The 12,589-nt window shown below is 42.0% G+C and overlaps 1 protein-coding gene and 1 long non-coding RNA gene across 5 annotated transcripts in view; both read left to right on the top strand.

Annotated features, from left to right (window-relative positions):
• The first annotated feature begins 3,523 nt into the window (after nt 1-3,523).
• EMC2 (ER membrane protein complex subunit 2) overlaps nt 3,524-12,589 on the top strand; it is a 33,183-nt gene continuing 24,117 nt past the window's right edge. For all 4 annotated transcript variants that reach the window (XM_062627170.1, XM_062627169.1, XM_062627168.1 and 1 more), the window contains exons 1-3: nt 3,524-3,677; nt 7,327-7,440; nt 9,552-9,616. In XM_062627170.1, coding sequence (XP_062483154.1) covers nt 3,638-3,677; nt 7,327-7,440; nt 9,552-9,616 — 219 coding nt within the window. In that variant the 5' untranslated portion in view covers nt 3,524-3,637. The remainder of the gene's footprint in view (nt 3,678-7,326; nt 7,441-9,551; nt 9,617-12,589) is intronic.
• On the top strand, nt 7,447-9,389 carry LOC134167956 (uncharacterized). Its single transcript, XR_009966340.1, has 2 exons — nt 7,447-8,370; nt 9,044-9,389. It is a non-coding gene; the product is annotated as an uncharacterized LOC134167956 (long non-coding RNA).

Genomic DNA, 12,589 nt, shown 5'->3' with positions numbered 1-12,589 from the left:
CAAGATTGGGGTCTACCTTTGGGACGCAGCCACAAGGGATGACGCGGCGGCCCCCAGATTGCTGGCCATATGGCACTCAGTCTATGAGAACACTCCGGATCCTCTAGACCCGGGGCCAGTAGACCCAGAAACTGAGACGGGTCTATTCCCGCCTGATCCTGGCATTGGCTGTCGTGAGACACAAGCTTTGCCGGTGCTCACACACCCTCCCGCGCTTATCGATCTGTGGGAAGATATCTGCTGGCAGGCTGCAACAGCAAATGAGCCAAGCAAAGATGACCCTTTTGATCCCGGACCAATAGACCCTGACAGAGAACCCCACCTCTACCCCCCTGACCCGCATGATACGTGGAAAAACATTAAAAAAGAAGCGGAAAATCAAGGAGCTGTGAGCCTGCCCCACAACCTGAATGCTCCACATCCCGTCTGTCACGAGGCGAACCGCGGGCTGGGCGGCGGGGAGGAAAACGGAGCTCCCGCGGGAGCCGAGCGGAGGCTGCGGCGGGGGCTCCCCTCCGACCGAGGGGCTGCACCTGGTGGCAGCGGTGGGATAAGGAGCTGCGGAGCACGGGCGCGCCGCCTCCACCTCCCCGTTGCCGCGACCTCAGTCACTCGCCCGGCGACGGCAGCAGCAGGCTCTGGCGGGCTCCCCCCATTGCCTGCCCGCGGGCAGAGGGCTCTGATACTCGCCCGCCCCTCGCCTTTGTGCTGCGCCCGCCAAGATGCGGGCTGCGGGGTCCACTCCTCCCGGTGAGAGGCGGGAAGAAACCCAGCCTCTGCCCCGCAGGTCTTTCACCCACAGCAATAGTCTGTTCACAGATAACGATTCAGTCAAACACGCTACCCTTCAAAATAGAGCTGCCATAGATTTTTTGCTATTAGCTCAAGGACACGGTTGTAAAGACTTTGATAGAATGTGTTACATGAACCTGTCTAATCATTCTGAGTCTGTCCATGATGCAATTCAAAACCTAAAGGATGGAGTTCAGAAGTTGCGAGTGGAGAGTAGCTGGATTTGGCTAGAAAGTTTGCTGTCAGAATAGGGCATCAGTGCATGCTTGAAAAACATTATTAAAATCACATTAACCTGTGTAAAAATCCGTGTATTTTAATCAAACTTCCTTGTTTAATTGCTTGTATAAATCTTTTGTTTGCTAAGTCTGTTAACAATGTTTTGTTAGTTTACAAAGAAGGGGGAGATGAGGGGAATGCTGCACAAGAAGCTGCACCAGTAGACCTGGACGAGAGCCCAGACATCTGGACTCTTACCAGCCACAAACCTTAGGAGAACTGAACGGGACAAGTCGGGAAGAACTGGAGAAAGAACACTGGGTGGAACAGAAGAAAAAGCATCAAGATAATTTCTGAGGACTGTAAATTTGGAAACAGGAGGATACTTAAGACAAGATAAAGAATGTGTAGTCAAGGGGAAGTGAAAGTGAGATTGTAATGAGTAGTGATAGCAGAGAACTGTGTTTAGAAATAATTACTCAAGCAAAGGTGTGTGGACAGTAATGTGATTGGCTGAAAGACTGCGTGATCAATAAAATTGTTTTGTGATGGAAAAGTACCAAAAGAACTAACTGCTACTAACCGCTAAGCAGAATACTATAAAAACCTGTAAGCTCACTCAATAAGGGATTTCGTTTGTAGCCAGAAACAGAGTCCATGCCTCAGCTGCCACAAGATTGGGCCTGGCAAAGGGTGCTATCCCATATAAAGGATGGCCCATGTGCAGTAGGGACCTTAGGCATGTTCATCCCCAATAACACCATGATAATGAATAAGAGAGGATTGCGCTCTTGGAGGTCAACGCATGCTTTTCAGCTGAGCTGCGATGACAAAGTAAATTTTTGGAACCCAGGTGAAATAATAGCTGCCTCATTTTTAGCCCCCGGATTAGCTAGCGCTCAAGCTTTAGCAACATTGAATAAGTTAGGATGTTGGCTTGCTGAACAAACTAATGCTACAGCATCTGTTCTCTCTGCGTTGCTCACTGAGGTTGACTCTATAAGACATGCAACTTTGCAAAACAGAGCAGCAATCGATTTTCTCCTCTTAGTGCATGGACATGGGTGCAAAATTTTGGAAGGAATGTGTTGCATGAATTTGTCAGACCATTCAGAATCCATACATGAAAGTATCCGTAAATTAAAAGACAGTGTAATGAAGTTAAGGGAGGATGATAAAGATTGGTTATCATCACTTTTCTCTGACTGGGGCATAACTGGGTGGCTATTGACTTTGGTTACGGGAGGAATGATCTTTCTGCTTGCTCTCTTTGCCATTATGTGTTGTACCTTGCTTACTACAATGGATGCAGCAAATGTTATCCCAAGCTTTTGAAAGACGTGTATACTGCATTGCAAAAACAAGAAGGGGGAATTGTGGGGGTTGGAATGTATCAAAGCTGGCAATTAAGAGTGGCCATGGGAAGGAGGAACTTTAGTAGGCAATTAAGAGTGACCTGTCCCTGACTGGTACTTGGAAGATGTTGGAACTGGCAAGGAACAAGGATGTCGGAACTGGAAAGAGGATGTCAATAAGAAAATCAGATAGACCTTTCACCTGATGTAACCGCAAGGCAAACACAGATGTGCTTGGCTAATTGCTTGGAAGCATATAAATATCGTGTAATCTGTTCAATAAACGATCCAGCTTGCACTCTACCTCTGGGTCTGTGCCTCCATCTGGTGATATTTTCTAAAAAACAGTTCCTTTAGCATACATGAAGTTAAAAACCACCATCATCTTCTTAATATCTTTAAGCAGAGATACCTTTATTTCTTAATGACTAGGCAGTATTGAAATCAGGAGCCTGCTTTACTAAGAAACCCTTCATCTCCATGACTGGCTGTCACCAGGAGCCATGGTATTGAAAAATACGTTACAGAGGAGACAGGGGTGGGCACAGCAGGCAGCAGGCCCCTGACCCTGCTCTGGGCTCTAGGACCCTCTGCGCTTCTCTGACTCACATCTAATTTGTGGGATGTGGTGGCCACATACAGTGGCCAGAGCAAAAAGATGAGGAATAGTTGGCTCATCCTTGATGGCTCATGCCCATCTCCAGGATCCCGAGGGCCTGACATGCACTGGCAGCTAGCAAGCTGAACACAAACCAAACCAGGCACCTCCTCACAGGCATGTATTCACATTGTGCCATGCAAACTGGACGTGGAAAGTGTATGTGGGTTATAATACAAGAGAAATCAATTTGTAGGCCTCAGTGCCATGTCTGGTTTAGGCTCTATGCACTTCAACTCAGCCCAGCCAGGCCTGTCTGGCCACGGGCAGGACCAGTGCAGGGTGCCACGGAAAAGGCGATCACACGTCTCCTGGTGTGTGATCTTCGCTCCCGACGCGAACACCGATTACATAAACCCCAAAGCCAAGCCGGGGAAAAGGCGAGCGTTTTGATTCTCCGTCCTGGCCAGCTCCGGTTCCTGGGGACTCGCGCCTGGGCGGGTGTATACTCCCGGCCGGTGCGTAGGCGTGGGGAACAGGAGTGCAGGCATGCCACTGGGACCCCGCGGCGGCCCCGGCAGCACTGCGCGGGGCGGGCCCGCTTCCCCGCCTGCCCCGCCGCCAATGAGGGCCAGGGCCGTCACGGCGGCGCGTCACGCGGGCGGCCGCCAAGATGGCGAAGGTGTCGGAGATGTACGACGTGACTTGGGAAGGTAACGAGGCGTCCGCCGAGGCCGCGCCCGGCCCGACCCCCAAACCCCTGGGCGCAGGGTGAAGGCGGTCAGCCCCTTCGGCCCTGCTGCGCGGCGGGGACGAGCAGGCCGCCGCCTGTTCCCGGCAGCCGGAGCCGGGCGGTGGCGGGGCCCGGGCGGGGCCGGCGGCTCCGCGGGCTGTGGGTGGCCGGGCGGCACAAGCGGAGCTGGCGGCCCGTGCTCAGCCCCGCGGTGACCGCGGCTCCGCCGGTGGTAACGTGCACAGAGCCCTGAGAGCGGAGCCGCCAGCGCCTGCCCCCATGGCTGGGGGTCCATTTCATTGCGGGATGGGGATGTCTCCACACGCACCGGTGCGGCGGGGCCCAGCAGCTGCCTCCGCTCCGTGCTGACGGAGCCCCGTTTCTCCAGAGCCCGGCGGCGGGTTCTCTCGGCCCCGCTTCCGACCCCACAATACTGATGTAGCGCCTACAAGAACACAGGGCTTCTTATTTGGTTGAGCAGTTTGTGTCAGTTCACCTCCTGAAGCGACAGAAAAATACCTGATGTTTTCCAGAAATTCCGTGGTGTGCGTTTGTGGAGGAGCTCGCAGGAGCTCTGAGCTGACATAAAAACTCCTGAAAATCCTGCTCCCCTGCTCTTTGTATCATTCACGTGTTTAATCCTAATAATTAATTATAGCAGTACATTTTTGAGGTTTACCTGACATTCGCAGTGGCTCTTTTCTCATAAGCAGTACATGTTCAAATACGAGTTCGTACAGCACTCAGGCCTACTACTGTCTCATATCAAGAACAGATTCATGCTTCTCCATAGTTTCGGCTGTAAAGGGGGAAACTTTGGCTAGGTGGTCCCACATGTTACAAACATACCGTAGAGAAGGTAATGCAGAGAGCAGCTGTATGATCTTTGTTTTTAGGTACATTGTCTATATCTATATATTTTCTGCCAGTCTGTGAAGAAATAAGTGGGAAAATAATTCCCAGATTATAGATTATTGGTTAGTTTAGGTTTGTAGTATGTGGATAGGAGGAGCAACATTGCAAGGGATGTATTTTAGCAGATGCCAGTAACTTGCCCATCAGAAACAGTGGCCATACTGGCTTTCCTGCATCTTTTTTTTGCAGGACTCTGAAGCAAGACAAAATGGAATTTCAGATATTCAGTTTTCGGGTCAAATTGCATCAATCGCAGAAAATCTTTTATCTTGTGTTGAAGAAAATAAGTGTTGTAGCTAAATGATTTAGGATGAAGAATAGGTCTTTCTTGTCAGTACGTTTTTTGGTCAGTTTACAGGTAGTTTTGCTCTGTAATCTGGTTGCATCACCATGATGTCACTTTTGAGAAAAGCTTGGTTGCTTGTTCTTGTGTATCTCTTGTGAGGAGGTACAGCGGTGGTGAAGCTCAGCTGGGGTAGAGTGCAGGTAGGCCACTGCTTGGGCAGGGAAGTTGTATGGAGTTTTTCTGGTGTTACTGTTGGGCTTTTCCAGAAGTTTCCGTAAAACAGCTTGTGTAAAGAACTTTTGTGGGTTTTATTTTGCTTGAACATACGTTTTTATAAAACCCAGAGGTTTAGTTTTTTGCTTTGTTTTTAACCTGTTGTTCTCAGGTGTCAGAGATTAGATAAATGAGTGCTTAAGTTTGCTGGTTTGGCACTTGGCTAATTCATACTGGAGTTGAACTTCCTACTCTTAGAAATAACCTAGATATTCCCTAGATATTCTATTTCCAAGAATCTTGATGGACATCTGTGGCATTGTGCTATGTGCATAGTTTCTGCATATTGAAAGAGAAATTTTTGGGGACCAGCCGGGGAGTTTTGTCATATCAACTTCTCAGTTGGTATATGCCATTTTATGTCCAAATGTAGGAGTTGGGGTGTAGGGGAAGATCTGTGTTGGTACAAGGGGCTGTGTCCGCTTTAGAAGAATGCATTTGAAAAATATTGTATTTTTTCCTCAATTTTAAGAGATGCAAAATAAAGTGAAAATGAGTGGAGTCCTGCAGTAGACCATGCAGAGACTCTTCTCAGGAGGAAGGCTTAAGTTTCTTAAGTTATGTGGATCATTAAATTAGTATTGCATTTTTTTTTTCTTCTACCTTTTAATCAAAATGAGGTATCTCTCAAACCAACGAGCCTCTCAATAAAGCCACATGAATGAGAACACTGTTCTCTGTCCTGCAGTTTTTTTTCCATCGCTGTAAATTCTGTACTTGGGTGATGAATGCTAGATGTGCGTTCTGTTAATGCATGATTCAGACACTTTTCCGTTTGGAATCACACTGGAATGGAGGCATTGATAATTTCCAAGTAAATGAGTGGGTAGAAATCAGACAGCTTGTTTATCTTTATGCATTTAGCTTGTCAGCTTTTGTGAATGTTTGTGTTCTCTCACATTCTTGCTGTCTTACTTTGGATTTCCAGGGACCATTATGTGTCTAGAACCATTTTACGTTACCCATGCATATGAAATGTAACCCTGTGGTGGTTTTGGTTGAATTTCAAAATACAAAATGTAGCACAATAACAGTCTTATGAGCAATCTGAGATCACTTCAGGTAGATGGAAGAAAGTTCAGTGCTTAATTTTTAGCTGTCAGTTATGTTAACTATGTGTTTTGAAGTGCAAGAAAAACTGACAGTGTTTAGATCTATGGTTGTGTTTGGTTTTCCAGCTGTTTTTTTTTAAAGTTTGTTAAAAAATATTCGTAATAGTTATTGTGGTACCTTCATATTAATAAAGCCACTATCTAGTAATGAAACCTATTTTCCTTAAGTTTCTTCAAAATTTATTCTTACATATGGAACATCTATCTACCTGTATATAAATGTATATGTGTATATAAAATCACATTCTTAGCAATTTCCTCATCCAGAGGATAAATAAAACCTGGGCTAGGTACTGCTCACTAGCTGACTTCATGAGTGTGAGCTGGCTCTCTTGGGTATCTGATCATAGTAAAATGTAAACTTGAAACACAAATCCTAATGCTAAAATAAACTTTTTTTTTTAATCTGACCTAGATAAACAGTGGTAACTTTTATACCTTTGGGCACTTCCCTGGTGTAGATGGCCTTTGCTTCCATGTCTGCCTTTCTTGGGGCTCCTTTCCGTAGGAGTGTGTAGATTGTGAGTGGAAGCTCACAGCATTTTGCTTACACTGATAAACATGAGCAGTGATTGAATTATCATGGTTTTAATAATACTTCAACTGTAAATTTCTTAAGTAAAATTTATCCACCTGGAGCAGAAAAGCAGTTTTAGTATTGTTTGTAAATGTGTGAAACTACTTGGGAGAAATCTCTTGTAGCCTATTTTTCCTAAGCAGGGGGAATGTCCATTAACTTTTATTGTTTATTGGATAACTAGGTATAAAGGTTTTTTACTGCATATATTAATAACCTGAGAGACCACAAACTTGGAAGTTGAATTGATATTAGAGCATGAGCACAGTTTGTGGGACACGGTTTCAGAAGTCTGGTATAGCTATCTGTTCTCTAGTAGTTTTCTAATATCAGTAGAAGTCACTTTCTTAAATCTAGTGCTCTACCTATTCTCCATATGCATATTTTCTGGAAATAAAATTAAAATTCCATTAGTGTCTGGAACTCTCAATATTTTCTTTTTATTTATTTCTCCCTTTTGCCCCAGATATGCGTGATAAAATGAGGAAATGGAGGGAAGAAAACTACCGGAACAGTGAACAGATAGTGGATGTTGGAGAAGAGTTAATTAATGAATATGCATCTAAACTTGGAGATGACAGTAAGTAAACAGTCATTGTTTTCAAAACTTCCATCATCAGATTTTGTTTTCTCTTTTTAGTCTCTATTTTGTACTTATGTGTTGCCTTTCTGTATCTGCTTATGTTGATGGAATATTTATTACTTTCCAAGTCTAATAGGCTGCCAGAATTCCTAGATTTTATTTCTTTCCCACATATGGGCGGCAGTGAAAATAGATGGAAAAACTCTTTACTATAGGCATAAAATAAGTGTAATAAAGTGCTGTCAAGATTGAATAGGTTTGCATATTAATCTTACATGGGTTTTTATTTTAATGCTCATGCTTCTTTCTTTTTTTTCCCCTTTTTTTATATTTCAGGCCATTTAATATAGATATTCTTTAATACATTTCTCTTGTTGTGCTTTACTTTTATTAACTGCTGTTACATAGTCACAAGGGGATTTTAGCAGCCACAGCAGTGCATTCTATTTACTAATAACAGTTACTGTACTCCATAGGATTATTCAGTTAGTTAACTTGGTCAGTTAGTTTAGTAAACTAACTTTAATTTCAAATCCCTAACTCCATGTTCATGGAATTAAGGTCCACATGGTTATTTCAGGAAGACTGCCTCCCTCAGGTGAGGAATCTTTCAGTATTGATTTTGGGGTTCTAAAGGTAGAATTTGTTTTGTATCATGCTTTGCTTTGGTTCTGTCTTGTACCCTCTCATCTGCAATTCTGTTCTGGACTTCTTTCCATTCTGAAGGGCTTGGCCACTGCAAATGTTGTACTTTTTTTGGATATAAATACATGGATTGTCTACCCATAGTATCATGTGTTGAAGACACCTCTGTGCGTAGCAGTGAGTCACGAAGTGCGCTTGGAGGTCCAGTGCTTGAAGCAGATACTGCACTTGTGTGGGGGTCTTGCATTGTAGCTGTGAGGAGCATGCTTGGTTTTAGACTGGGTATGCTTAATACACCCACCTACAAGAGAGTTGTAGGTTCCTACTGCTGTAGAAGAACTTTGAGAGCTAACCTTGATTTTACTTTCTTCTTACCACGTTGCTTAGTACTTTATTGAGAGTTATATTTTAGTAAGGAACTGTTGAGGAGTTTGATATTCCTCTCAGATCTTGCTGATGCCTTTTTGAAACATTGTTCTCAGTAATAAGGGCTGAGTTATTTCTTTCTTGTCAGGGTTGAGTTTGTCCTTCTTTTCAAGTGTCATGGATATATGTTATCTGTATTTTGTCTATTTGAGAAAAAATGGATACATTACATAATAAAGATAGAATACGTATTTTACAGATAGTTCCAATGAAGAGGATTGACAGGCAAATTAATGCCTGTTTTTTTTTCTTTTATATACCTAGCAAGAAATAGTATTTTCTTAAAAAAAGTAGTGAAAATTCTCATCATAGAAGCTAATGTTTTAAAAGGAGAGGGCTCTTGTTATTGCTATTTCTATATTGTACTGTATTTTTATTTTAGATTTTTGTTTTGGAGGACATTTATTTCTGTTTCATTTCTGTAACATGTTGAGTGCACCTCATTAGATTTACATGAGTTCAAAGCACTTGGTACTTCTAACACTTACATTGCGTGTTTCCCTCTACCCATAACCTTTCTTTTCAGCAGCTTGTAAAGCCATGCTGTTAAGTTCCTTATATTCAAGAGCTTGGTAGGCCTAGAACAGAAATAATGTAATATGTCATTGATTTAGAGATGTTGTTCAACTCCAGGAAGAAGACAACATTTGTGGGACTTCAGTAGTGAAACAGTTAAGGGAAATTTGTTTTCTTTGTAGCCCAAATGGCTGTTCTCCAGGTCTGATCAGAGAGCAAGTCCTAATGGGGATCTATTTAGAAGACTGCAGCTATTATGTTAGGAAAAGTAGAGAATTAGAGCCTTTTTGCCTTTCAAGATGTCAAAAAGTACTTTGTTACTAAAAGCAATAAAATTGCTTCAATGCCTTTTTAATTAATTCCAGCAGTTTCTTAGAATGTCTCTGTTTTAGTACTGATCCACAGGAGTAGAAGGGGGAAAATACACAGACAGAATTCATTAATCTTATTTACATTGTAGGTGTTTCCCATTATCTTAAAAAAAATCACTTATCTGCATGTAATGTCTCTTTTGTGTCCAGTTTGGATAATATATGAACAGGTGATGATTGCTGCCCTGGACTGCAGTCGAGATGATTTGGCATTGGTAAGTTTTCAAGTTGACTTTCTCTTCAAACCTTAAAGTTTTCCTCTGGGCGTCTCTTGCAGCTAGTTCCTTGGACAGTTACAGGATATTCTGAACTCCATAGCTTGGACTTCTAGCATATCTGTTGAGAAGTACATTGCTGGGAAGAAAGTACCACCACCTACCTCTTCTCATGTGTAAATTTTGTTTAGACGATCATGTCTCTTCCAATAGCCATGAAAATATTTACAGCTACTCCAGTATGGGCTAGATGTCATGGATAATATTGAGGTTTCCATGTTGTACAGAGAGTGTTTGTTTATTGGAAACCTCTCAAATTATATTGGGGTTTTTGAGTGTTTTGAAGTAAAAGGTCCTCTTATGCATGTCATATTATGTGTGGTATTGGCTATCATCAAAGAAAGTCCTTGACATACCAGAGCAGGTCTTCAAGATGAGTGAGGGGCTGGACTACATAATGTATAAGGAAAGGCTTGAGGGATCTGGGTTTGTTAGGTCTTGAGAAAGCTAAGAAGGAATTTGATTGCTATCTTCGGATATGTACTAATGAGAAGGTATAAAGAAGGTGGAAACAGATTTTAGTAGATTTGCAGCAAAAGATAAGTGTGAGAGACATAAGCTGCAACAATGGAAATTACAATTAGATTCTAGGAAGAGGTTTTTAACAGTGTGGTTACCTAGCGAACACTTTATGACAAATGCCCTGGCATTTCCTTTAGAGATGCTGAGAAATGGACTGGGAGGTGGCCCTGCGCTCACTTGGAAGCTGGCTCTGTTTTGAGGGGGAATTTGGAGCAGATAACCTCCAAAGGTCTGTTACAGTCCAAATTGTTCAGCGATTCTTGATAAAAAATATTGTTAATGGATATTAGGGCTTAGTTAATTTGTATGGAAATTTATTTGAATCATGCAAATAACGATTTAAATTAAATGAGTTTATTTAGAACTCGTAACACCTGTTGAGTAGATTAAAAATAAAAAAAAACACCAGAACAAACAAAAACCCCAGCTAGGTTAGCTGATCCTTTAAAGGCAGCAACTTAAAAAGGCAAAAGTGTGTTTTTCAGGAAAAATTTAATAATCTTTTCATCCCTCCTTCACTGAATGCTGGGAAAAAAAAAAACAAAACAACCAATGACCTTGTCTTGTGCCTTGAAAGCCAGCAAGCTTGAGCTTATTCTGAGTGAAAAGAAAGGTGTTTTCAGGAGTCCAGGTCTTTCATTCTTCCAGTGAGTTGCTCTGTCAGATGGCAAAAATACCCCATAAAGTCTTTGAGCTTCATGTGGTGTCATTTGGGTGAAACTTAATGGTCTGTGATATACAAAGGGTCAGCCTAGAGGATATAGTTGGGAGAAAGGCAGTTTGAAAGTAGGCAGAACTAGACAAGTTTATCTCGCATCCCACATATATATGGTAAAATGGGAGTGCGCTGGAAACTACAGCACAATGCTCTGAACTTGTCATGAACCCACTGAACTTTCTTTCCTTTGTTCCTCAGAAGAAAATACTGTTGTATAGCTGCCTGTTTAAACAAAACAAACAGACTTACTGTTTAAATAAATACTTTTCTGTGTTCTGATTTATATCTAAACCAGTTTTGGTCTTTATTTTCAGGGTCTTTTTAGGAAGACTTTCACAAAATTGTTGAGGGAGCCAGGGTTGAAAGATCAGTTGTGAGACACTTTTTTTTTTACTAACCCTGGCAGGGATTCTACATTTCAGTTTCTGTGCCCTGTAAGGGTTATTGCTTAGATGAGAGAATGCAACAGTTTATATGCAGCTCAGAAAGGAGGTTAAAAGCTTAGAGGGAAATTTAGTTTTTTGTTTTATGTTAATTTAATTTGATTGATTTATAACAAAGAAGTAGTTAATTCAGACAAGTCAACATCATATGTGGCTTTTCGCTACAGCTGTAGCCTCAAAGTAAACAAACAGCTTTGGAACTTCTGTTTTTTAGCAGTGAGTTTTTGACAGCTGTGATGCATTTTGCTTAGGGGGTTGGGTCTCATCTGCTCTGAATGAGGAATCTGAGATGGTTTTCAGAGTCATTTATCTGAATTTTTTCTTTTCTTTTCTTTCTTACTCTTGTCCTCTCTGTCCTGTACAGAATGACTGTGTATAATACATGCCCCTACTGCAGCCAGCCCATTCCACATGCTGTTCTAGTGCAGTCACCTACTGTTGGCAAGCACTTGCACTGCCAGTGTTTCACATACTGAAATCCAGGTTTATATTTCTTTGCCTTTTCAGACCTTTAAAATTTAAACCTGATGTGATTAAAAAAAAAAAAAAAACAGAAAGCAAATTGACTGCAAATTAAAGTTTCACGTACAAATGAGATTTGCCATGGTAACTGCTGAGTTTCTGAGAGAATCTCCCAAGTAGATTATTGACATAGTGCAGAATAAATCCTTAATAACATAAATGATTATAGGGATTACAAGTTAAATTTGAAAAGCGGGTATTCAGTGCTGCTGAGTCCAAAATATTTTGAAGATCTACCTCGTGTGGTTTATTCATGCACTTTTGTTTTCAGAGGTGTTACAGTGAGTTGGTTTTGACTGTCTGACAGCTTTTTATGTCACTTTTTGTGACTGATGTCTTAATCTACAGGAGTTTATTTTGGCTTTGTGGCTGCAGAGTTTGGTTGAATAATGATTGCATAATTGGATCTAATGTGAACAGTTCTGGTTTTATAGTATTCCTGCGCTTGATTGCTACTTCATCAGCTTTTTTATATTGTCAGTGGCGAATTTCTAGATGTGAAAGTCCATCTGCAGATTCTGGAGCTTAGTAGTATTGCAAATGTTACAATTTCTGACATTTCAAAGTTTTACTGTGGAAAAGCAGTAAAAGTCCATGTTTTTATACTGAAAATCACTGTCATTCATGATTCCCAGATCACTGGGCTACAGGGTGGACTTATTGTCTGCGAAAGTTCTTTTTTAAATCTAAAAGGTGGTTTGGATTGTA

The sequence above is a fragment of the Pezoporus occidentalis genome, unplaced genomic scaffold (genome assembly GCF_034315485.1).
Source record: "Pezoporus occidentalis ecotype Australia unplaced genomic scaffold, CSIRO_AGI_Poc_V1 ctg3, whole genome shotgun sequence".
NCBI lineage: Eukaryota > Metazoa > Chordata > Aves > Psittaciformes > Psittacidae > Pezoporus > Pezoporus occidentalis.
The sequence above is the reverse complement of the archived record's forward strand: the minus strand, read 5'-3'. Positions and strand labels throughout refer to the sequence as shown.